This window comes from Haliotis cracherodii, unplaced genomic scaffold (assembly GCF_022045235.1).
Source record: "Haliotis cracherodii isolate W230 unplaced genomic scaffold, xgHalCrac1.p SCAF_16, whole genome shotgun sequence".
NCBI classification, from domain to species: Eukaryota; Metazoa; Mollusca; class Gastropoda; order Lepetellida; family Haliotidae; genus Haliotis; species Haliotis cracherodii.
In genome coordinates this window covers 969,429-996,836 of record NW_027266271.1, presented here as the reverse complement: position 1 = coordinate 996,836, position 27,408 = coordinate 969,429, and the positions used below count along the sequence as shown (strand labels likewise).

The window sequence follows — 27,408 nt, the reverse complement described above, 5'->3', positions numbered from 1 at the left end:
CGAGGGTTGTGACTCTCTCCCACTGGATGTTGTGGCTTGGGTTGTCACGGATGTGGTCTGATAGAGCTGATTTAGAGTCATCTTTGGAGACTGAGCTTTGATGTTCTTTAATTCGGGTTTTGAGGGGCCTGGATGTTTCTCCTATGTAAGCTTGTCCACAATTGCACGGAATGTGGTACACTGCTCCTGATGGTTCTGGCTTGTGGCTGGATGGTGGTTTCCCTGTGGCTTTAATAGAGTTCTGAATAGTCTGACTTCTTTTGAAGACTACATCAATGTTGGCCTGTTTCTTTAAGAGTCTCTGGATTTTGTGGCTAAATGTTCCAAAGTAGGGGAGGCTGATCACAAAGGGTGCAGACTGTGGACGTGGGGATTTCTGGGATTTCTTGGTGATGGTCTTTATCGTCTGTTGTACTAGTTGCTCAGGATAGCAGTTATGCTGTGTGAATACTTGTTTGAGGTGGCTAAGTTCAGTAGTTAGATGTTGCTTCGTGGAACAGATGCTGTGGGCTCGTCTTGCTAGGGTTGACACAATTCCTTTCTTGACTTGAGGTGGATGGTTGGATGATAACAGACGATAAAGACCATCACCAAGAAATCACTGGCCGATACTTTATCACGTCCAGACAGGGTGGCTCCCACCGAGTGGAAATTTCTCACAGAAGCATTCCAGTTGCTGCTTCAGGAATTCAGGCAACCAAACATTGACTTGTTTATTACTTGCCTAGGCCACTGAACTCATGACGTGTATCTCCCCGTTGCCGGATCCGCAGACTTGGGCGGTGGACGAGTTCAGTATCACTTGGGAAGGGCAAAAAACTTACTTTTCTGCCACCACTTTTACTTCCCAAGGTGATACAGGGGATCAAGGAGACAAGGTATCCCGATATCTCCTTTGGTCGCACCCTGGTAACCAGCGAGAGGGTAGTTCGTCAAGCTCGGAAAAATCTAAAACGATTCACTACCCCTCTCACAGTGGTCCAACCTACTCATCCACCCTCAACAGAAAATTGCCTCACCCAACGTCTGCACGCATGGTTCGTCTTTAAAAGGTGTTTAAGTGCGAAGGGTTATTTTTGACAGGGGCAGCAAAGCTATAGCTTTAGTTCTCGTTACTCTCCCAGAGACGACGATGACAAGTGGGGATCACTTGAGACTTTTTACAGGGAAGAAAAGAATCAAGACCCTACGATTGCGTCACAATTCCTAGAAGAATACCTCCTACATTGCGTACCCAAAAACACTTGGAGGGTAGCACCATTACTACGTAATTGGCTGCAATTATCTTAGTGTTGGCCATTTCCGGAAAATCACAATGTGATTAAGTTCACGGAACTACAGGCAATATTATGCTCATTCAGGCTTGAGGATCAGAAGGCCAAGTTCCACCCACCTGATTGGGACTTGACGCGGTACTTCGAGGTTTGCGAGGACCCCCTTCGAATCCCTCATTGCATCCTCATTTTCAAGCTCCTTCCCAGCGCGTGACACCTTCGTTACACTCTCGGTATAGTATAGAGAGCTCCGCGAACGGGCTATCGCTGTGAGGAGCTTGCCTCATTTCATGACCTCACCAAGGAAACAATGGTTTCTCTTGGCATTAGCAATGGCGGTACGGATGAGCGAACTACATGTGATCGACTCAACCCGGATCCGTTTTGAGCATGGGACGCACGGAACGGGACATCTAGGATTATGCTGTGATTTTATTGCTAAAATCTACTACCAGGCCAACCCGACCGTTCCTTCACCATCCCACCGATATCGACTATTGTGGGAATCGTACATGGTATAGTTCTCCTGGGTTCGGTGCGAGCAGTTCGAGTTTTCATTCGACGCTCCAAGACTAGGCGTGATTTGTCCACGATAGAAGTTAGTCGCATAATCGCAAACACCATATCTCTATGGTTACACGCAGTAATCCTTCAGGCCTACGAGATCATCAAACGGAACTCGTCGAGAGCGAATTACCCTCAAGATCTCAAGGTGTCAGCCTTACCAGGGCTCAACACGGCAATTGTGGTTTTGGAACAATCACGGAAGGATATTTCTGGAGATTCGACACATATTTTCGTTAGTCATAACCTTCGCGTTGGGGCTCTCGAGGATGTCGAAGAAGTTCGAAGTTTGGCCCTCTGGTTGTTATCCTGCAGATTGCCAACTCCTGACGCAAATAATGAACTCGCCCTATACAGAGCCAGTCGCCACCAGTGGAAGAATATTAGACAATCTTGTTTGTCAGCGACGGCTCTATGACGCAGTAAGTAAAGAATTAGCTGAATAGCTATTATTTTCTTTATTACTAAGCGTGTATAGGGAATTTCTCTTTAATTCCTATGTTCAATCTTTTTGATTTTTGAACAACCCTACCGTAATGGCGTTTTTGTCTGAACTTTTCCGCTTCACGGTTTATCAACCAACTGGTGTCGTATTGTAGGGTGTGAATTATTGAGGTTTCTGTATTCTGAAGGTTTACCCACCTCCAAACCGTCCGATACAGATGCATTAAGGAGTAATGCAGGATAAGTAAAAAATTTAGTAAAATCTAAATATTTTTTACATATGTATACTTATCCTGCATTACTACTCTTAAGGCCCACTCGTCGTGAGACTTGCCTCCCCACTTTGGCTTCAGAAACCTCAAAAGTATGTTTTTCTAAGAGCTTGGGCGACAGGCAGTGATGTGAAGATGACCTTAGGTGTCATCATGTCACAGGACAGCGACGGAAGGCCACTGATTGGGACTTCGCAGGGACACCCAGGACCTTCGCAGCGCTGTCCTTCTAGTTGTCGTAAGTAAGCAGTGAATGCATTAAGGAGTAATGCAGGATAAGTATACAAATGTAAAAAATATTTAGATTTTACTAATTTCATAGTTCATATTTAATTAAAATAAATGAGTTTGTGACAAGTAATGTTGCATCGATATGTAAGAGTTGATTAATAAGTTCTGAGCTTTACACAGAAGAAATTGCTTTATAGTGAAATCCACATAAAATTTAGTTAATAGAGCAAATTGTCGCTGAGAATCTTCGAACCAAAACCCTACATGACCTGCAAGAGTCTGTGACCTTTAGTGCAGTGATTAAGTACTTGCAGAAAAAGGGCTTAACACCAATAACCCCTTCCTATGTACTGTAAAGATGTTGGATGCATGCAGAGCTTAAGTGTGGCAGGAGAGCATTTAAGATGACCCCTTTCCTGGAAATCCAGTCATGTCAGCAACATTAGAAATGATTTAGAGAATCCACGATTAGGCGATGACTGACCAGCGAATATTGTCATGTTGCTAGTTCAGTAGTCATTACCCAGGATGGAGTACAGTCCATTATCACAGAAACCTTTACTCAGTTTGAAAGCTTCTGACATCTGATAAAAAACTCAAAAAGCACAACAAGTCTTGTGATGATCTAGCTCTGTTTGAAGCTCATCCAGAAAGGTTCTTGCAGTGATTTGTGACTTTGGATGGAACCTAGGTTCACCACTTCAAGTCCACAAAAACAATCGAAAAAGTGGAAGTATTTGACATCACCATCACCAAAGAAGGCAAAGATTGTCCAATGACCTATGAAGGTTATGCCCACTGTGTTCGTTGATGCTGAGGGTGTCATCATGGTTTACTAACTTCCAAAAGGCAAGATAATAAACAGTGCATAGTGTGCTGCACTTTTGAGGCAAATTTCGGGATGAAATTAAGACTCAGAAGCTATGGCTTCAATTCACATGTATGTGTCACACATTTTATGCAATGAGCTGGAGGCATGCGTAAAATCACATAGAACCCAATATTAATGTGTGGATACGAAACTTCCCCTCGAATACGAAACTGCTGTATATGATATGAGAATGACTTTACGGTGGCCATCTTGGTTTGCTCTAGACAGGCAGTTGAGTGACAACCTGTGTGGGTGCAGGAGGTGTATTGTGTTGGCAGTCGGATTTTGAATACAAGTGTATATGAAGAACCTGTGTCTCTCTATTTTATCACCCGAGTGATACTGCTACAACAAATTTATCTTTCTGACATATTTCAATTTGCCATTGTAAAAGAATTTTTAGAAATTGAAATTTGATAGAAAGCAACTGTTCTATTGAACTGAGGTTAACTTGTACTTGAATCCAATCAGAAATCCATGTGCAGCCTGTTTTCACAGATTTATTCTCCCGCTAAGAAATCCATTTGTGGCTTGTTTTGTTCATGGTGGGGTATAAAGGATTTATTATATATACCATGAAATATCACTGAAAAGAGGCAGAAGTGACATCTTCAGTGGAAATGACGTCCTCATTATCATTCCATACTGTTGGCAAGAGCGTAACATATACAATCTACCAGAAGTGATGTCACAAATGACATCAGAACCGGAAGTGATGTCTATATCACCTAATGGAACTGAAGTGAAATGTAAATACTTGGAGTCAGAACAGCGCTCCCTCTTCGGTTTCACTTTTTCGAACAAAACGTTCTGTTTTCTCCTATATGTTCAGACACACTCTTCATATATATATATATATATATACATATATATATAGCTGGTAAGAAACCGTTTATTGGTGCTATTTGTTAAAGTGATGCAATTATTGTTACTGTTAATCCTCTACTGTTAATCCTCCACCTACTGTATATATTCTGTACTAAGTCCCTCATTCCGTCTATTGTTTGAGTTTTCATTGGGGAGGCTTGTGGAGGTGTTTGTGGTGTGGGGTGTTGAGTTTGTGCTTGCGTGTTGGGTGTAGCTGTGGTTTCCTCAGTGTTTGAGGTTTTTTTTTGTGCTTGCTTGTGGGGAAGTGTTGTTGCCTTGTGGGCTGTAGAGTGTCTGGCTGAGGGTTGTTGTGTGTCTGTGGTTTTGCTGTTTGCTTTGCATGCGGATGTTGTTGTTATGGGGGAGTTGGTAGGTAGCTGTGTGAGGTGATGTGTGGAAGTGGTGGGTGCGGTTTCTGTGTGGTTGCCCCAGATTGAATCCGAGAGTTTGTGTGTGGTGTGGGGAGGAGAGGTTTGGATGTAGGTGGTGCATATTTTCTTGTTTGGATTTTGGCCGAATCTATGTTTATGTGTTTGTTGGCCTGTTGTGTTAGGGCATGTCTGTGCGGACACTGGTTTGAGAGTGATGTATGTTTTATGCATTTGCAATGGATGCACCAGGGAGAGCATGTACCTGGGCAATCGGTTTGGGCGCATTTTTTACATTTATTTTTTTTTAATGTACATTGGGTGGCCGTGTGGTTATATCTAAGGCAGTTAGAACATTGTTTGACCTGTTTGATGTATGGTTTAACTTCTAGCTTAGTGTGGGCACCGAAAGAGATGTGATTAGGGGCTTCAGGAAATTTAACAGTTTTTTTTAAGTTTACAATAACAATTGATGTAGGGACCGTTTTGCCGTTTCTGTTTGTTGTTATCCTGGTTATTGGGGATTGAGGGTATTGATTTGTGTTTGCTTCTTGGGTGTAGAGTTCTAGGTCTTCAGCTGTTTCTCTAGGGTTTACTCTTATTACCCCTCGGGTGAATTGATGCCAATTTGGAATTTGTATTGTTACGGTTACGTGAAATATTTGTACTATTTTTTTAGCTGCATTGAATGAATCTTGATTTGGGAATATTATTTGGTAACCTTTATTTGCTTTTTTGATGTTGCTGTAATGGATTTTTTCGCATTTAAACCATAAACCTATCCTGTCTGCTGAGAGTTGTTTAGTTAGGATTGATGCTGAGCCTGCGGCGAAGAAGTATAGTGCGAAGGTCGTGATGAAGGAAGCCGGGGTGGGTGTGGGAGAAGGTGGTGGAGTGGATGAGTCGAGCTTACGTTTTTGGGGGTTTGTGTATTGTGGAGGCGGAACAATGTTTTTGACTGCCCTCCCGGAGGTGTTGTGCGCTTCCGCGGGTGTGGGTAAGTCAGGATCTGGGGTGTCTGCGTGTGAGATGATGCGTGTGTCTGTCATGTTTTGGGGTGTTTGGTTTGGGTGAGTTGAGATGTGTGGTGCCTGAACCACAGAGATTTATTTTTTGCTGGAAGGCTGGGGGTTGGTGAGACAAGTGGAAAGCTGGGATTAGGAAATATTTAGTCGAAGGAGTGGAGTGACAGGTGAGTTGAGATGTGTGGTGCCTGAACCCTAGAGATTTATTTTTTTGCTGGAAGGCTGGGGTTGGTGAGACAAGTGGAAAGCTGGGATTAGGAAATATTTAGTCGAAGGAGTGGAGTGGTAGGTGAGTGGTGGGCTGGGGTGGTGAGTAGGAAAAAGCGTGTGTTGTGTTTAGGAGAAGGGGGGATTAGGTGTTTTTTGTTTTTAGGAGTTGGGTCAAAGGGTGCGTTTGAGTGGTGGGCGTGGGTAGTGAATAGAAATGAGAGCGTGCTGTGTTAAGGAGATGGGGGAGGGTAAGGTGTGGGTTTGAGACGAAAGGGTGTGTTTGAGTGTTGTTGTTTTTTTTTAAGGATTTAGGGGTTTTGTGATTAATTTGGTAAGAGTGATAAGAGTATGTGAGTAAGGATGAAAGGATAACGTGATGATAATTACCGATGATGGAGTTTCCTTGGCTGGCTATCAGGCAATGCTCTGTGCTGGCTTGGGAAGTGTTGCTCGCTCGGGGTACAAACTGCAACTGATTGTCTGGCCAAGACTCGAATTTTTACAGACCGCTGTATTATAGCTGGAATATTGCTGGTTTCGGCGTTAAACAACAAACAAACAAACGGTGAGAGTGATTTTAAGAGTATGTGAATAAGGCTGAAAGGATAACATGATAATTACCGATGTTGGAGTTCTCCTGGGCTGGCTATCAGGCAATGCTCCGTGCTGGCTTGGGAGGTTTTGCTGCAACTACAGTATGTATTTAACAAAAATTTGAACAATAAAAAGAAATGTGATTGGTTGATACACGATTGGTTGTGTCCTAAGCTAAATGGATGGCTAGACAGAGGGGAATACTAAATCCTGTTAATCCTGTTGGACTGGCACTAATCTTGTTGACATATTTACTGGATGCTTTGAAAGAGATTATGGTGTCACTATAGATGAGCTTGTGTGGGGGCTAATCCTTAATGCCCTATAGACGAGCTTGTATGGGGGCTAATCCTTAATGCACTATAGATGAGCTTGTATTGGGGGCTAATCCTTAATGAGTCTTAATTGAAGTAATGTTATTCTAATATACCCCGGTAGGTGATGACAGATATACTTAAATAAATATCCTTTGTCTGGGAGATGGAATCTTGATACCTTAGGCTAGCATTTATCTAAAAGCTTCAAATCAATTAAACTATGTAGACGTAACGCTTGTTTTATTGAATAGTATGTCTAGAAGATGCGCTCCCATTACCTTAGGCTAGCAACTATCTAAAAAGCTATAACTGAAACTACTGATATTTTATATATGCATTTTACCTAATGATAATTATTACTGGTTAAACTATAATTATATGAAATGATGTATAAATATTACACCATGATAACTCATAAAAGCACTTGATGTAGATCTAATTATTATAAGATAACTTAGTATAAATGTTAACCATGATAATGACTCACCAGTGGAGATGTTAGGCTGAGCAGGACTCAGCCGATGACATGCATTTAGACAAATGATACTAGAAGTGTATATTTATCACAATGGCGAGAGGCACATCAAGATGTAAATTCATACGCTTGGGCCAATCACAAATTTGTGGAAAGAGCTGTATGGCGGATTTTTGTGGAATCCATTCCATTGCAATTAGAAAAGGGCACATTAATTATTCGTGTTCTGTATGTGGGATTGGGGTCAAAGGTAGTTACTGTTTATATAAGAGTCACGGTGCTGACAAGAAACGGTTTCAAATTATTTATGAGAGGAAAAAGGCTTACCGAGGCTTAATGAGATAAATAGATTGGGTAGAATTCAAACCAATTAGACATTAGTTCACATGTATTTATATATCACAATGACTTATGTTGTCAGAGAGCTTAAAGCTTTGGCAAAGCAACGTGGTCTACATGGATATTCTCGAATGAGAAAAGCTGAATTGATTGATTTACTCGGTTTGGAATACAACAAACCCCAGACTGTTAGAGAACTCAAAGCTCAAGCAAAAAACAGTGGGCTGAGAGGTTATTCTCAAATGAGAAAAGCTGAATTGATCGCTTTACTAGATGATAATCAATCCGATGATGTTGATAAACCCACTGTTGATGAGTTAAAATTTGTACCCACAGCCGGCATTGGTAAATATCTAAGAGGTTGGAAGATGGATATTAATTCCAACATGGATGTTAATGATGTTAAGCCTATAATATCAAGCAAAATTAACGAGGAATTAGATGATTTACATAGTATAAAATACCAGCTGACGATTAAAATGTCATTGAGTAAAAGTAACACAGACCATAGCACTGAATATACCTAACCATATTTCCGGAGCAATCAAGAAGTTATAACTGAATCCGATACTATAAGCACATCATTAGATACATCAATTCAGAGGATAGAGGAAACTTAAAAACGCTGGACTAATAGAGGTTCGGGTTGGGGTGTGGATAAAATCGATAGTTTATATTTAGGCGACATTTTTTTTATTTGTTGGTTTACGGATGCGCCGCTCTTTCAAAGTCCAAATGTTAAAAAAAAAAAAAAATGAAAATTACCCTTTTTTTTATTACCGCCGATCTTTTCGACAAAAAGTTCAAACAAAAAAAGATTTCTTTTCCTCGTCGAGCTTAAAGCAAAGGGAAGTCACTCTGATATTTCTTGCTGGGATCCTTCTTTATACCATCAAAGCTTGTCAACGCAAAGGGCAGTGGTGACCAGTTTAACTATTTCAACACTGTTGGCCGTTCAAAGCCACAAGTCACACCGCACGGTAAACCGTCCAAGCCACGTCAAAATAGTTTATAATTATATTAACCTACTTGTCATATCATTCATTTATTAAATCTATCACATTTCACAATGTCTGAAATACCTATTCCATTTGATTTTATCATTTTTTATCTATAGATTAAAAATATATTCACTTGACACTATTTCCCGCAATGTTATATTGAAAATAAAAAATAAAATAAAAAAATCTCGGACACACCTCGACAACGGGTCCTCACGGGCTGAAACGTCTTTATTTACAAAGTAATAAAATCATCAAAAATGTATCTATAAAAGTTGCCAAACTGACATCTTAGTTATTATTTCCAACTTTTCGTGCGATCGCATATCGTAAGTCAAATGACATCTCGGCTTTCGTCGCCTGGATTTCTCGGCTCGGACACGATGTCTTAATGCCAAAATATATGCATTAGAAATCTTTGTCACAGCTCGTAACCTAGCTCTATGCATCCATAAAGTTCCATATTTTTAATATAGATCGCGATTTCATGCTAAAACGTTCAGAATAACATGATTTAACACAAACCTTTCGCCAAAGTCTGAAAATTATCTTTGCTGTAATTTGATTAGCTGCCTTAGGTCACGTGCTTAAATTTGACCAATCACGAACCTTGTAGCTGATTTTGTCGGTGAAACAATATAAGTTTTTTTAATGTATACTGACATGGCAGGACGTATGTGTTATTCATACGAAGCTTTGAAAACCGAGGTATTTCCTCATGTTAGTGAGCGGACAGCCACTATCATCGGGAAATGGGGGATGACAGATATTATTTGTAATTCTTTTTAAAATAATGTTCAACGTAAACAAATGAAAATTAAAAAGAAATAGGTAAGTGGATTTTATGAATTCTTATATTTGCAGAAAAAATCGTTAGATTTGCGCTAAATTTGGACGTTATGAATGTTTTAGCTTACATTATTATTTATTTAAAACGAACTTTATTTAGTTGTTCATGAATTATTTAAATAATGAAATACACATAACTTTCATATTTATAAACAATAGGATTAATTAGACCTTTCAAATAGTGTATGGCCAAACATGTAGTAGCAAAGATGTTAATTTCAGCAGATAATTCATTGATAAATGTTGGTTTCATTTATCACACAACAGTCTCTGGGAACTTGGTGTCACAGCAGTAATCTTCTGGTTGGCTGGTGTTGAAAGAGTTAAACGTTGCCCATGCATTTGCAGCCAAAATAGCAGCGTTTTTCATGCATTTCCACTCATGACATGAATAAGCTGAGTGCAAGGGATATAATAAAATGTTCTTGAAAAATTGAGTTATTTTACTTTTATTACGACAGGATATTTTTTTCATACCTACCTAACTTTTTAGGACATAATTCAGGTAAAAAAAATGTGAGAGGCTTTTTTTTTTTTTTTTTTAATTGGCCTGCCTCACTTTTGAAATGAGTTTGAAATCCGTAAACCAAGAAATAAAAAAAGTGTCGCCTTAGATATAGCAAATTATATGCCTTTCAAAGGTGGATGTTATATAGATTTACCCCCGTATTATAAAAAGAAAAAAGCCATAATTAATGTAAAAAATAAAGGCGATGACTGTTTCAGAATGATGATAAGATCTGCATTGTTCCCCGTAGACAAACATCCGGATAGACCTTCTAGCTATCCCCAAAACGATGGACTAAACCTTGATGGTATAGACGAACCTACACCAATATCACAAATTGATCAGGTGGAAAAGCAAAATAATTTAGCTATAAATGTTTTCGGACATTCTTCTAAAGGAATTGTTTTTCACAGAATAAGCTCTGCTCCGGAACATATTCCCAGAATCTATTTATTTCTGATCGAAAAAGATGGTAAATATCATTATACATGGATAAAGAGTTTAAGCAGACTATTATACGATCAAACAACCCATAAGGAAAAGAAATATTTCTGCAAAAGATGCCTACATGGGTACAGCAGACAAGATCTATTAGAAGCGCATAAAGAAGACTGTAGAGGTGTTGGACAGACCGCTATCAGGATCAATATGCCTAAAGAGTGAAAAAATATGTTAAAATTTAAACATTATTGTAATCAAATGCCAATACCGTACATAATTTACGCCTACTTTGAAGCGCTTATCAAACCTATAGAAAATACTGAACGCAATACTGATAGTAGTTTTACGTACAAAACTCAAGAACATATTCCTTGAAGGTTTGGACATATAGTTGTAAGGTATGATGGGAAAACAAACCCGCCCGTGATTTACAGAGGTCCCGATGCAGCGGGAAAGTTCCTAGAATATCTACAAAACAAAGAGAGAATAATCAGGGAAAATTTATCGCGTAAGAAACCCATGTGTATGACGAGGGATGATTGGAGGGCCTATAAGAAGTCAACTAGTTGTCATGTTTGTAATAAACCCCTGAATGGGGATTCTGTAAGAGATCATTGCCACGTCACGGGTAATTATGAGGAGCCGCGCATAACGAGTGTTACTTGAAACTAAAATGAATTCTCAAACAATACCCATCCCCGTTGTGTTTCATAACCTTAGAGGATACGATTCTCATCTCATTATGCAAGCTATCTCAAAGACCGACGGCGGTTTAACGTGTATTCCTAATAATATGGAAAAATACATATAATTCTCGTTGACTAAACCTATACATTATACAGACAAGGATTAGAAACCTAGAATAAAGCAAAGTAATGGGCTTAGATTCATAGACTCCGTACAGTTTCTATTATCTTCCCTGGACAATTTAGCTAATGCGAACAATCCCGATGACTTTGCGATAACAAAACAAAATATACTGATTGGTTAACTTGTCATTTGTTGCTGAGAAAAGGTTTATATCCTTACGAATATATGGATGATTGGTCTAGATTCGACGAAAGATTCTATAGTAACTTATCAGAATCTAAAATAACAGCTAGATGCCGACTTTGAACACACTCTGAATGGTGTGGGATAAATCAGATTGTAAGAATTTAGGCGATTATCATGATCTGTACTTAAAAACCGATGTACTGTTACTCGCCGATATATTCGAGATATTTAGAAAGACATGTTTAAAACAATACGGCTTGGACCCGGCATGGTACTATTCCAGTCGTGGGATGCATTGTTGAAGAAGACAGGTGTAGAACTAAAACTACTCATCGATTACGATATGCACTTGTTTATTGAGAAAGGATTAAGAGGTGGTATATCGATGGCGGTTAAAAGGTATTCTAAGGCTAATAATAAAATAGTGGAAGGATATGATCCGAGTAAACCCGACACCCACATATTATATCTCGACGCCAACAATTTATACGGATGGGCTATGAGTCAACCTTTACCCACAGGTGGTTTTGAGTGGGTCGATGATATCGAAGTGAATGATATCCATAATATCAATGTGAATAAAGGGTACATACTAGAAGTTGACTTGGAATATCCAAATTCGTTACATAAAGACCATAACAGTTATCCGCTAGCTCCCGAAAGATTAATGGTGAATAAAGATTGGATGTCGGAATATCAACACTCCTTGATGGGTAATACAAGGTTAGCCAATGTAGAAAAACTCGTACCAAATTTGATGGATAAGACAAAATATATACATGTAGTTCACAACAGAAATCTCCAGTTATATCTATCGTTAGGTATGAAACTAAAGAAAATACACAGTTCTAAAGTTTGATCAAAGCCCTTGGATTGAGCCCTATATAAGTCTGAACACAGATTTAAGAAAGATAGCTACCAGCGATTTCGAAAAGAATATGTATAAGCTCATGAATAACTCAGTATTTGGTAAAACTATGGAGAATCTAAGGAAGCGTGTTGATGTTAAATTAGTCAGATCTAATGAGGAAGAAAGACTCGGGAAACTTATAGCCAGTCCGGCTTTTAACAGAAGCAAGATATTTGATAACGACTTAGCCGCGTTGCATATGCAGAAGAGTATATTAAAAAGTTCAACTGACAGGTGTATGTTGGTATGAGTATTCTTGACTTGTCAAAACACTTAATGTATGACTTTTATTACAACGAACTTAAGAAGCAATACGGCGATAGATGCGAGGTGTTATATACCGACACAGATTCTTTGTTGATGGAAATACAAACCGAGGATGTGTATAAAGATATGGCAGAAAAAATAGATATGTACGACATGAGTGATTACCCAAAAGATAATCCACTGCACAGCGTAGTAAATAAAAAGGTGTTAGGTAAGATGAAGGATGAATGTGCTAGGACCCCTATAGCGGAGTATGTCGGATTAAGACCTAAGATGTATTCTATAAAGAAGTCCGATAATGGAGAGATAAGAAAAGCTAAAGGCGTCAAGAAGTATATGGTAAAAAAGCATATCAAACACGAACGTATAAAGAAGCATTATTCAACAGTAGAACATTCAAACACGAGATGAACTCTTTAAGAAGTTACAATCATAGGATATATGGATTAAGAATGAACAAGACATCATTATCCCCCTTAGATACAAAGAATTGGATTGATAAGGATGGTGTAACTACCTATGCTTATGGTTATGGTGGTAATACTGTATCGTCGGGAACTATGAACAACTTTTCTCGTAAGAGTGCCCTGCCCGGTCCATCTTTAAGATAATAAAGAATAGGCTCTCCTTCTTTCATAACCAGTCGACTAATGTTATATGTCTTAAGGGACCAAATCGGATCGGTTGCGCGACGTAGGCCTCCTTCGAGTTCACCGGGCTGGTATAAATATCTTGCGCTTAATCTATCCGGAAGTTTTTGTTCTTTGCCTCTCCTCGGTGCTGAAGATTCGGAAGTAAGGGATTTCATTTTAATCACATCTGATGGTTTCTTCTCGATTAATCTTGTTACTTCATTATTCAGCACTGATACAACAGCTGATAATCGTGTCACAAATTCGGTTGATCTTAATCGTTCCGATTTCATTTCGATCCCATACTGATAGCCAAACAAACGTTCCAATCAAATCTTTCAACGATAGCTTGACTACGATGGGCCTCTTTTTCACCACACCTGATTTCAACATCGTGCTTTGTTAACAGTTTAGTTACCGATCCCATAAACTCGCGTCCAGGATCTACTTGAAATAGCTTAGGCCATTTTAGTGGTCCGCGTTTATATATGCGACTCAGTGCATTAGCTACTTCTGTTGAATCTTTCAAGGTTAATGGCTCAGTCTCTTTGTATCGACTAGCCACATCCACTACGGTTAGAGCGTATTTATACATTTTGCGTCTTACCTTATCATGGGGAAGAAACAAGAGGTCAGCCTGATGAACTTCATTCGTTGTAAAAATATCAAACTTCTTCCTGGGAGCCAGTTTTGGATGATAAAGTAAATTCTATCCATTATTAATTAATATTGATGTTTCTTTTAATACGAATCATGACGATCATTGAATCGCATTAGTGTTTACACATAAAAATTCACCCTGTAGTGGTGGTATAGGTATTTATCATCCAAAACTGGCTCCCACAGGAGATATCGCTTGGATGAGATCAAGCGATATCTACACTGTAGATATCGCTGCAATGAAATTACATCACAATGCTTTGCAGACCATTGTGACATCACTGGTTACCATGACGTCACAATCAAATGACATCACTAATGGCTCTGCTACTGAAGCTGTTTGCAGTACTTTTTACACTGAAGAAACTGCTAATTACTGTCTACAAATTGAAAAAGTTGAAAGAATGATGTTGGATGATAAATAAAATCTCACCCTCGTGTCTTTTGATATCAAATATATGAACACTCGTTGATAAAAGTGGCAAAAATCCTCGGCAAGCCTCGGATTTTTCCACTTTTATCAACTCGTGTTGATATATTTGATATCAAAAGACACGAGGGTGAGATTCTCTATATAAATCTGGTTCCAGTGGAAGTGGCCCAGAACCCCCATTACCTATACTACTTCTGGGATCTTTCAGAATTTCAGTTTGTACGTTGTGGCCGATGAGCCATCACTTAAACAGTGCCGTACTAAACTATCTTTACAGTATATCACAAAGTTACATTCCAATGACTCCAACCCTGCATACAGCCGTATGTGTAATCCCCTTCATGAGGATTTGTACAGTAAAATTAACCTGGAATAAGAATTAAACCTTATATTTCTGCTGCTAACATTGAACTTGAAACTACATCTCCTTTCCGGTTGCTGTCTTCTCCTCCTTGGCAATTGGTAAAGCGACAAGTAGACCTCTAATTGACCAAACTTAAGAAATCATAAACAAATCAATTACAGTACCAACAAGAATATAATCAGTTAAAAAATACATACGATACTTGCCAGCTCCACTGTCGTTGGATCCAAAACTCTATCGACTAGATTACCAAGTCACTCTTCCATTCTACAGCTGATTCAAAGGCCATTTTAACAGCTCTAGGAAATATCAAACTGTCTAAACATCAGCAATTCATTATTTTTTCAGACTCTCTGTCCTGTCTTCAGGCTTTTAAAAATAATTTGTGTCAGCATCCAGTTTTACTCGACATCATTGAATTACATAATATCCTTGCTACATATAGAATACTAAATGAGCTTCCGTGTAATACCAATTTTATGAAACGAATGAATAGTTGTGGTATCTGACGAGCGAAAGCAAGGCAAGTAATAAAGGCCAATATGACACAGTCTTTTGCTGGTTACCCAGCCATGTTGGATCGAATTGTTGGTAACACAATGGCCGATGCTGCAGCTAAAGCAGCACTCAACAAATCTGTGACACCACTTCAAATTCCATACAGCGATTATAAACCTGTGATCAGATGTTACATCCGAGATCTAATGAAAAAGAGGTGGGACACCCAAGAAGGTATCAATAAATTACATTAAATTTCAGTTACATGTCCTACTTGGGTTTTGTCAGTCCAGATTTGAAGAGGTTGTAATCTGGCGATGTGGTTTTGGCCACAGCAGATATACTTATGATTATGTATTGAAAGGTGAGGATCCTCAATTTTGCATCCCTTGTGATGAGAGAATCACGGTCAAGCATCACAAGGGTTGAATATTTCAAATCATCATCTGCCTAGGATCTTTTTAATTGTATTAGTTCCAATTTAATTATTGTTTTTTTAAAAGAAATAGAGTTATGAAATGAATTTTGAAACATATGTTTTGTAATTAATAAATAATCTTTTTAGACTTGGTAGAAGGGAATTAGTTAACTTGGATTATTAGTGGCTGTACCCTTGATGGGGTTGAAGTAGTGTAAAATGATTGTCCCACTGAGAAGGTATATAAGACTACGTCATTCTGAGAATCTTTTTCCTGCCACATTTTTAATTGTAAAATATGTGTTCATTTAACTTGGCTAAATGTGACAATAATTGCCAAAACCTGAAGGGATGATGTAAATCCGGCTAGGGTCCATGCAGGTAGCAAAAGTACTGTAAGTCCCCATGGACCCTAACATGTTGATCCACCTTCAGCTACAGGCGATCTATAGCCCTTTTTTATTATGTATTGTTACATATAGTGATATGCTAGTTTTAAATATTAATCTGTGATTTTCTAGTTATTTTACTGTCCATCAGGTTTTTATCTATTAAAGCTGAATATATGTATTTTTAAGAAATAACTTCTTGTCACGATATGGCTGAAATATTTACTCACTCACTCTACACTGCCAGCAATGTAATAGTTGGGAAGGAAACTAGTATACGGCAATCAAGGCAACTGCACAAGTGCAAGGTGGAAAAAGGTCACATGTTTCCTGATATAAAGAAGAATTCTTTTCTCTGTGTTTAAGCACATGAGTGTTTGGGTTTTTATAACTGTCATCGTTACTAAGGAAAGGATATTTTCACATAAGTAGATAGTTTGGAATGTATAATGGGTCATAGCTCAAGTTGAAGGAAGAGGTGGTGAGCTCTGGGGTCTTGTCTCCCTCAATCCAACACAAGGATCTGAAGGTAAGGGTGCTGAATGTTGGGGTTGCTTATTTATCCCGAACCCCCCAAAACCTTTGACCCAAGAGTTTCTCCATGAACAGACCAAGTTAATACAATCAGTCATCACCTCTTTTATGACAGATGTTCTAGATCATCATTCATCTGCTATGAGAAGTTATATTACGGTCTACAAGAAAGCTGTTTGCTAAGAGTGACACATCTAAGCAGAAGCAACCCGAGTTTCCTTACGCATTCCAACCTTTGTCTCTCTCGAAGCAGCGGGACGCTCTTGGAGACCTTCATCATCTGTCATATACAATACTAGATGGAAGTAATGTCATAGGTGGAAGTGATGTCAGAACTGGAGTGATGCCATCAGAACAGGCAATAGATAAAAAAAAAGTTATCATTGTGTATGATTCTAGGAAAATTACCTCTATTACATCAGGTGAAGTCCCTCCCTACCTCCCCAATATATTTGCATCTGCATAGGTTTTTAGAAAGAAGTTCCTACCTTGTGCTTGTCCAGTTGCCTTTATTGGTGGATACTCTTTTCCTCTAAACTATTAGATAGCTGGAAGTGAAGGGGATTTCTAAAGATTTTATTGTGTGATTCATCCTCAAAACAGGATTTATGGCTATGAGGTAATAGAAACTCTTTAGAATTATGCACAAAGATAACTATTGTTTGATTTCTATTTGTTTCCTTCTTCAAACTCATCAGTCCAGAATGTTATATGACATAGAACTGATCACATGTGTTATCAGCATGAGATGACTCAACCTCGTCCTATTGATCAGAATAAGGTCTTGCCAAAATGTTTATAAATCTTGGTAATTCACATTACTCTGTTAACACTTCATGTATGTCCTTGCAGATGGGAAAAAAAACTGCCTCTAAGTAAAACTGCTTTAGAAAAGACTTGGCTGTACCATGAAATAGGGAGGTGCTATCTGGAAGTATCAAGATACGAGGATGCCAGAGATTATGGAGAGAAGTCACTTGCAGCTGCAAGGGAAGCTGACGATGAGGGTTGGCAACTACATGCATGTGTATTGGTGGCACAGTCAGAAGGTTAGTCAACAGATGCACACATGTGTATTGGTGGCACAGTCAGAAGGTATGTCAACAGATGCACACGTGTGTATTGGTGGCACAGTCAGAAGGTATGTCAACAGATGCTCACGTGTGTATTGGTGGCACAGTCAGAAGGTAAGTCAACAGATGCATACATGTGTATTGGTGGCACAGTCAGAAGGTAACGCAACAGATGCACATGTGTATATTGGTGGCACAGTCAGAAGGTATGTCAACAGATGCTCACGTGTGTATTGGTGGCACAGTCAGAAGGTAAGTCAACAGATGCATACATGTGTATTGGTGGCACAGTCAGAAGGTAACGCAACAGATACACATGTGTATATTGGTGGCACAGTCAGAAGGTAACACAACAGATGCACACATGTGTATTGGTGGCACAGTCAGAAGGTAACGCAACAGATGCACATGTGTGTATTGGTGGCACAGTCAGAAGGTAATGCAACAGATGCATACATGTGTATTTGTGGCACAGTCAGAAGGTAACGCAACAGATGCACATGTGTGTATTGGGGGCACAGTCAGAAGGTAATGCAACAGATGCACATGAGTGTTTTGGTGGCACAGTCAGAAGGTAATGCAACAGATGCACACATGTGTATTGGTGGCACAGTCAGAAGGTAACGCAACAGATGCACATGTGTGTATTGGTGGCACAGTCAGAAGGTATGTCAACAGATGCACATGTGTGTATTGTTGGCACAGTCAGAATGTAAGTCAACAGATGCACACGTGTGTATTGGTGGCACAGTCAGAAGGTAATGCAACAGATGCACATGTGTCTATTGGTGGCACAGTCAGAAGGTATGTCAACAGATTCTCAGGTGTGTATTGGTGGCACAGTCAGAATGTAAGTCAACAGATGCACACATGTGTATTGGTGGCGCAGTCAGAAGGTAAGTCAACAGATGCTCAGGTGTGTATTGGTGGCACAGTCAGAAGGTAACACAACAGATGCACAAGTGTTTATTGGTGGCACAGTCAGAAGGTTATGCCACACATGTGTATTGGTGGCACAGTCAGAAGGTAATGCAACAGATGCATACATGTGTATTGGTGGCGCAGTCAGAAGGTAAGATAACAGATGCACATGTGTGTATTGGTGGCACAGTCAGAAGGTAACGCAACAGATGCACACATGTGTATTGGGGGCACAGTCAGAAGGTAATGCAACAGATGCACATGTGTGTATTGGTGGCATTGTCAGAAGGTAATGCAACAGATGCATACATGTGTATTGGTGGCACAGTCAGAAGGTAAGTCAACAGATGCATACATGTGTATTGGTGGCGCAGTCAGAAGGTAAGATAACAGATGCACATGTGTGTATTGGTGGCACAGTCAGAAGGTAACGCAACAGATGCACATGTGTCTATTGGTGGCACAGTCAGAAGGTAATGCAACAGATGCACATGTGTGTATTGGTGGCACAGTCAGAAGATATGTCAACAGATGCATACATGTGTATTGGTGGCACAGTCAGAAGGTATGTCAACAGATGCACATGTGTCTATTGGTGGCACAGTCAGAAGGTATGTCAACAGATGCACATGTGTGTATTGGTGGCACAGTCAAGGTAATGCAACAGATGCATACATGTGTATTGGTGGTGCAGTCAGAAGGTAACACAACAGATGCACATGTGTGTATTGGTGGCGCAGTCAGAAGGTAACACAACAGATGCACACGTGTATTGGTGGCACAGTCAGAATGTAACGCAACAGATGCATACATGTGTATTGGGGGCACAGTCAGAAGGTAATGCAACAGATGCACATGTGTGTATTGGTGGCATTGTCAGAAGGTAACGCAACAGATGCACATGTGTCTATTTGTGGCACAGTCAGAAGGTAAGTCAACAGATGCATACATGTGTATTGGTGGCGCAGTCAGAAGGTAAGATAACAGATGCACATGTGTGTATTGGTGGCACAGTCAGAAGGTAACGCAACAGATGCACATGTGTGTATTGGGGGCACAGTCAGAAGGTAATGCAACAGATGCACATGTGTGTATTGGTGGCACAGTCAGAAGGTATGTCAACAGATGCACACATGTGTATTGGTGGCACAGTCAGAAGGTAATGCAACAGATGCACATGTGTCTATTGGTGGCACAGTCAGAAGGTAACGCAACAGATGCACATGTGTGTATTGGTGGCACAGTCAGAAGGTATGTCAACAGATGTATACATGTGTATTGGTGGCACAGTCAGAAGGTAACGCAACAGATGCACATGTGTCTATTGGTGGCACAGTCAGAAGGTATGTCAACAGATGCACATGTGTGTATTGGTGGCACAGTCAAGGTAATGCAACAGATGCATACATGTGTATTGGTGGTGCAGTCAGAAGGTAACACAACAGATGCACATGTGTGTATTGGTGGCGCAGTCAGAAGGTAACACAACAGATGCACACGTGTATTGGTGGCGCAGTCAGAAGGTAAGATAGCAGATGCACGTATGTGTATTGGTGGCACAGTCAGAAGGTAACACAACAGATGCACATGTGTCTATTTGTGGCACAGTCAGAAGGTATGTCAACAGATGCTCATGTGTGTTTTGGTGGCACAGTCAGAAGGTAATGCAACAGATGCACATGAATATATTGGTAGCACAGTCAGAAGGTAAGCCAACAGATGCACACATGTGTATTGGTGGCACAGTCAAAAGGCTAAGCCCTACCTCTTAGGGTAGGGATACATTAATGTGTTTGTGACATAGCTTTATGGTGATAAAATGAACTCATTTTTCTTATTAAGTGTATGTTTTGCAAATTGAATAACCTGCAATTTTCATTATAATGTGAAAAAGATGCTGGCACTCTAGGTAATATTTTAAATGTGACTGTAAATAGGTCTACCACAAACAATATCAGGCTAGATATTTCAGTAAATCTTCCTGTCGTTATCCGAGTTAATTATTTATATAATTTTTCAGTGAAATGCAACGAGTTCCAGGCAGCAGCTGATTCCTTTGAGCGAGCGCTAGAGATGGCAGAGGCTCAGCAGGATTCTGCTGCCGAACAGGCAATTAAGAAAGCTTTAGAAGATGTTAATGACAAAATAGTTAGAGGTGTGAAGGATGAACCAGATGAAGATGCAGATGAGAGACAAAGGAAAAACAGCCAGGACAAAGAAATGGGTGAGACAGACAAGTACACCACTAAATATCTACCATTGTGAATATCATGCACTTAGATAACCCAACTCATCATGCCTCATTAAGACATTCAAACAGCCAGCACTGTACACTCCAAGAACTTATTCCAGGTCTGAGAAAAAGGGACGATTGCACAAGAATACCATACTTATCATTAAAGTCTGCCTCCGTGGTTTAGAGGAATGATTGTCTCTTTTGACCTCATGAAATAAATTTGAAATGATGTAAATACAATGATACTTCAAGAGACAGATGATATGCTATGTGTGATGTTTTTCCACTCTGCAGTCAGTGTTACATCAGCATAAAACCTATCAGCAATCATGTCAGATGATGATTCTCACATACTTTAACCATTTCAGGTTCTAGATCTTGGTTAAAATCTAAATGTGATAGCATATACCATATACAATTACTTCACTTCATGCTAATACATGAGACTGTTGTAACTGTCCTGAATCAGTCAAGGCTTTTTGTCATCTGTACTTAATAACTAACACATCAGCTGAGCTGCTACAATAGGTCTCCATACTCCAGTCTGTAGTGTTTAAATATCTGATGAGTTTTGACCCTTCAACTGAGCCCAGGAAGTGATAAAAGTGCTTCAATATACATGGTCAATGATGTAACTTTGTCTGATAATTGAAAGGCTTGAAGCACTATTGTAATCGGCCGAAATATTATTTATTATTAATATTCTGCCGATTTGTGTACCAGAGCTAGCAAAGTAACCACTTCCTCGATTCCGTTCAAATTTTGTATGTGTATATGTAGACCGTTGAGTTCTAGTTCCCACAAAAAGTCCCAAGGCCGCAGGTCCAACGACCAAGGGCAGATAACTAAAGGTTTTGAATGTTTATTCTGCCCTATTGCTCCACAACCGCTTGTCCGATTACTTTCACACTTTGCATGTGTCTGCTGCTTTAGGTGATTGACATTTTATATTCTTTAACTTTGGTCATTGGTTAGGTGGTTTGGCAGTCATATTGGATTCAAGGTTTTCACAATGTGTTTTGGGACATGTCTTCAAATCCTAACTCATCTGAATCAAATGCATGAAATGTTTTCAAACTTTCTGAGAATTGTCTCCATACATTACACATCAAACCCTGTTAGCCGATTTTGGATATCTTTTTTAGTTACAGATATATCTTGTAAGGTTCTTGATAGAAACCGTTGAAAGTTAACAAGTTAATGTTCTATATGTACTTCATTTTTGTCCTTGGTTTGCATGGTGAAAGTACCACCGCTTGGTGGTAATATTTGATTTTTAGGCAAAAACTATCATTTGAGTACAAAATACTGAATGAAGCGCTCAGAAATTCTAGGATTATTCCCCTTTCACTGTCTACTGACCTTGAAGATGAGGGTTAGAATTGGTCTTCAGCAACCCATGTTTGCCTTCAGAGGCAATTATCGGGATTGGGCAGTCAGGCTCCCTGACTTGGTACTTCATTTCCCAATTGCTAAATGCTACCATAACTCACTTTTGATGGCATTGTTAAAAGCAAACCATTTGAGGATTTGAACATTGTCTAGGTGGGAAATGGGTTTAGAACACTCTGGTTCACTCTGGCACTCACCTATTTCATTGGGGTGATGGTACAAGCAAACCCCTGGAGGATTCAAGGTCGGGGATGGGTTCAGAACAGCCTTGGACACCCCGGCACATGCAAATGTCGTAGCGGCGATGTCCGCAACCAGTGCCTACATTTGACAGCATTGGTACAAGCAAACCCTTTGAGGATTTGAACATGGTCCAAGTTGGAAAGGGATCTAGAACACCCTGTGATGCTCCTGCACATGTCAATTTCATAGCGACGATGTTGGTACAAGTAAACCATTTAAGGATTCAAACATGGTAGAAGTCAAACATGGTTTAAGAACACACTGGGACACATGTGGTGATGTCTCGCAAGCGGTTCCTTACGTTTGACGTCATTGGTACAAGCAAACCATATGCAGATTCGAAATATGGACGACGTCTGAAATGGGTTTAGAACTTCCCGGGACGTTCTGGGACACGTCATTTTCGTAATACTACAGAGCTATTCATATGCGAATCTGCGAAGTTATTGTTATTACAATTTCATGAGATCATCAGAAAGTGAGCTACATGAACCAATATTTAATAACCTTCATTATATTTCTAGTTCGGGCATCAAGAAAAAATATTTCCTTGCCAATCTAAATACATTTGAAGGTACACACAGTTTACCGACATGTCATGTCGGGGGGATATGTCATCTTCGGATGACTCTTGTTTACTAGAGCTAGCTTGATAACCACTGGCTCGATTTTGTTGAAATTTTGTATGTGTATGTAGACCATTGAGTACTAGATTCCACCCAAATCCCAAGGCTGTAGGCCCAATGTCCAAGGGCAGATAACTGAAAAGTAATTTTTGAAGATATATTTCGCCCTATTGCTCCGCAACCCCTTGTCCGATTACTTTCAAAACTTGCATGTATCTGCTACTTCCGCTACTTGACATTTTATATTCTTTGACTTTTGTCATTGGTCTTATGGTTTGGCAGCCATATTGGATTCAAGGTTTTCACAGTGTCTTTTGGGTACCTGTCTACAAAGGCAAACTCCTCTGAATCTGTTAATGTGTGGATATGAAACTCCTCGAATACGAAACTGCCCTCTGTGATTTGAGAATGACTTTACGGCACCCATCTTGGTTTGCTCTAGGCAGGCAGTTGAGTGACAACCTGTGTGAGTGCAGGAGGTGTTATGTGTTGGCAGATGGATATTGAATACAAGTGTACATGAAGAGCCTGTGTTTGTCTATTTTATAACAATCTACTGCATGAAATGTTTCCATACCTTCTGAGAAATGTCTCCACACACTCTAATAGCCATTTTTGGATATCTTTTTTTGTGCCGGTCATATTGGATTTTAATTTTGATCATTCTTTTCACAGAAATTTTGCTTTAAAGATCATATCTTGTAAGGTTCTTGACAAACTATTGCAAGTTTACATGAAGTTAGTGTGCGATATGCATCTCATTTTTTAACTTATCCTGCATTACTCCGTATTGCATTTACTGCTGTCTTTTGACAGAGAGACGAACTGTGTGAGATCCAGCTGCTGAAGAAAGTTGTCCCAACCAGCTCAGGAGGCAGTGCCCTCTCACAGTCGGCACGTGACCCGGAAGTCATGACGTCACACCAAAACACATAACTGCTTTGTCACCTCCACGGACGGACGTACTTTGTATCCCTTGTGGAAATTAAAGCTTATTGTTTTTATATTTTGCGATCGTCTTCAGCATTGCCCGTAATGGGTTTCCTGTCTCCATCTTCGTCGACAACGCTGACTACTCCGGCGCCTCAAGAGCTCTGGCGCCTCTCCAGTTACGGCGCTCCCAGTTTCCTGTCACCATCTTCGTCGACAACGCTGACTACTCCGGCGCCTCTCGAGTTACGGCGCTCCCAGCGCCTCTAGAGTTACGGCGTCTCCGGCGCTTCCGGCACTCCGGCGCCTCTGACTTCTCCGGCTCCTCCAGAGTTACGGCGCTCCCGGCGCCTCTGATGTTTCCGGCGCCTCAAGGGCTCCGGCACCCAGATCAGTAAGCTTTAACAAGCTCAGATCAACAAGCCGAGTATCTCATCCGATCTTCTGCTTCGGCATAAGGGGCACCATCGGCAATCGCCTCCCCGGCGCCACTGCCATCTACTTCTTTTACTGATGTCTCATCGTTCGTCACACGGAGAGGCATGGTGAAACAATTGTCGCCGCTCCAGTCGATACTCTCCCGTCGGTCCTCATGATCGTGACTATCGTTTTACTTCCTGGGAGGAATCTTTTCAACCAATAGACAGTTGGTCTGATTCAACTTGCCCACTGAGACGTTATCCTTAATCCCGTCGTTTAAAGCGCTATGGTTCCGGAGAAATAACCTGCGGGTTTCCATCGAAACAGAGCGTCTTGTGGACAGCGTCTGTATCAGATTCCACGACGACATCCACTAAAAAAGAGTCTACTTTGTCGACATCGCCAACACCAACGCTGTTCTACCCTGCCCTAGCGCCAGCGTTCCTGAAAGAGACTCTTCCTCGGCGCTCCCCGGGTTTTCAACGATGCCCCCGGTGCTTCCGCGTTTTTCGCAAAACTCGGGTACACCACTTGTTCGTCTATCACACAGTTCATTGAGGATTGTCTGTGTGTGGGGTTTGCACCTCAGTTCCGACTCCAATGCTGCCTTCTCGGCTACTGTGCAGAGTGATTTACATGTCATGTGTCAAGTACTCGGACTGTCAACAACTCCGACCGGAATTAGGTCAACTTACCATGGCAAGAGGTGCAATGTATTTCTACAGATTGGCTTACATGTTTACCTGTATGCTTGGTGCAACCACTCAACCAGGCGCCTGACGCAGTCCATCAATGCACAGATGATCGAAACAATAGACCTCCTCTGCCAACACGGCTGTCACGAGGCACCTTGTTTAATCAGCCCCTCGCTATAAGAACGATAGCTCCTATACGGCGTTCAAGGGATGGAAATGATTGCCTTCCTTTGTCCGGTTTGATCTTATAGACTACGACACCTTCATATCTTCCGCCTTGACTACCGGACACAGTGTCGATTTGATACTTCATCCCTCGGCCGTCCCACCGACCCCTGTTGCATACCTGCCTTGTGTCGTGTTGTAGTTCTTCATCATCACCTCGATATAAGAACAGGAGTGCTTATACGACACTCAGGGGATTGAAACGATCTCATTGCTTCGTGCAGTGGACATATTGCCTCGACTTCCTACTACCCGGTTACGTCGATGCCCCGGCAGTCGATTGTGAAGCTGGTTTACTTCGTCTACATGGGGTTTGGTTCGCAGGCGAGCAAACCTCTCCACGTATCGTCCCGACGGTACAAAATCGCAGACCCCTGTTGCTGGCTTCTCAACTTTGCAGTTTTGTAGACGACCTCATTTACCATGACTTCCCACTCTTCCACTGACACCTTGTCAGTGGCTAGTGGTCCACACCAGCCCACGTTGTGACCAACTGTGATCCGGAGAGCAACAGCCTCGAGATACAGGCTTATCCAGGACGTCACTTGCTGGCAATGAATTCTCGGTCACGCCCTGTTGATCATGTCACCATAGTGTGGTGTTTGAGGACTCAGAGTACACTCTCCCGGCGCTACCAACTCCACCGACGCCCCCGCGTTCCCGGCGCCTCAAGCTCTTTGGCGTCTCCGACGCCTCCGTCACTCCGGGCGCCTCAAGCTCTCTGACGCCTCACGCTCTCCGGCGCCTCTGTCCAGACTATGTCAAACGGTCGACTCCCCAAACATAGATCTGTTTGCCACATCCCTGAAAGACGCCAGCTGTCGTCTTACATTCCACCAGTGCCGGATACGGCCGCTGTGGCAGTCGGCGCCTTCAGCTGTTCCTGAGCAGGATTACGCGCGTAGGCTTTTCCGACTCCGGTTCTCCCTCCCCCGGTTCTCCCTCCCCCTGTTCTTCAGAGATCCAGGCCCCTTGGCACCTGACCTTGAGTTTGGTCGCGCCTTGTTGGCCAGCCCCAAGTTGGTTTATCGACCTCCAAAACATAGCCAGAGACTACCCCTGGAACTTCCGGTGTGGTCCAACCATCTGCTCCATCCACACAGTCGGTTGCCACACCCTAATACCAGCATGGTTTCGTCTGCACGCCTGTCACATCTGCAGAAAGCCCCATGAGCCAAGGGCTATTCGGCTAGAGCTCCCAAGGCTATTGCTTCAGCCCACCGTCCATCTGCACGGGGACTGTATGCTGATAAATGATGCTCGTTCCAGGCATTTTGTTCAGACAAACACCAGGATCCGATGACAGCGTCACCGCAGTTCCTGGATCAGTTCCTTCTGTACTTGCACAGCACCTGTCGGTTGAAGGGCTTTACCACCCCCACATACCTGGTCGCCATCAACTCAGTTCTTGCCATCCCGGACGATCGGAGAATGATGAAAATTCCCGAACTACGGGCCTGGCTGCACTCGTTCAGTCTTGAAGACCAGAAGGCCCAGTTCGACCGCCTACGTTGGATCTGAATGTGGTCTTAAACGCCCTTTGAACCACTCCCCTCATCTTCCTTCTACGACCTAAGGAAGAAGACGGTGTGCCTACTGGTTTTGGCTACTACCGCTCGAGTCCATGTACAGCACGCCCTCGACGTCTCCCGTGTCCAGTTCGAATGCGGTACCCTGGGCGCCGTTCATCATGGACCGTCCTGGGACTTCAGCGTAAAGACTCAACTCCCAGGACAGCCTGATTGATTAATCTTTATCCCCTTCCCCCTCGTCCATTGTGGGTGCCGAGAATGAGGAGGAGCGTCATTATTTTCTGCCGGTCTCCCCTTCGTCGCAGTCGTTGGTCAAACGGAATACTTTTCCCTCTGGCTCCGGGTGGTCATCCTTAAAGCTTAT

The 27,408-nt window shown here is 41.3% G+C and overlaps 1 protein-coding gene across 1 annotated transcript in view; it reads left to right on the top strand.

The window, feature by feature from the left end:
- Positions 1–27,408, top strand: part of LOC139463725 (outer dynein arm-docking complex subunit 4-like) — a 220,632-nt gene that overhangs the window by 145,545 nt on the left and 47,679 nt on the right. The window contains exons 9-10 of the mRNA XM_071244976.1: positions 17,604–17,800; positions 20,766–20,969. Of these exons, the coding sequence (XP_071101077.1) occupies positions 17,604–17,800; positions 20,766–20,969 (401 nt within the window). The remainder of the gene's footprint in view (positions 1–17,603; positions 17,801–20,765; positions 20,970–27,408) is intronic.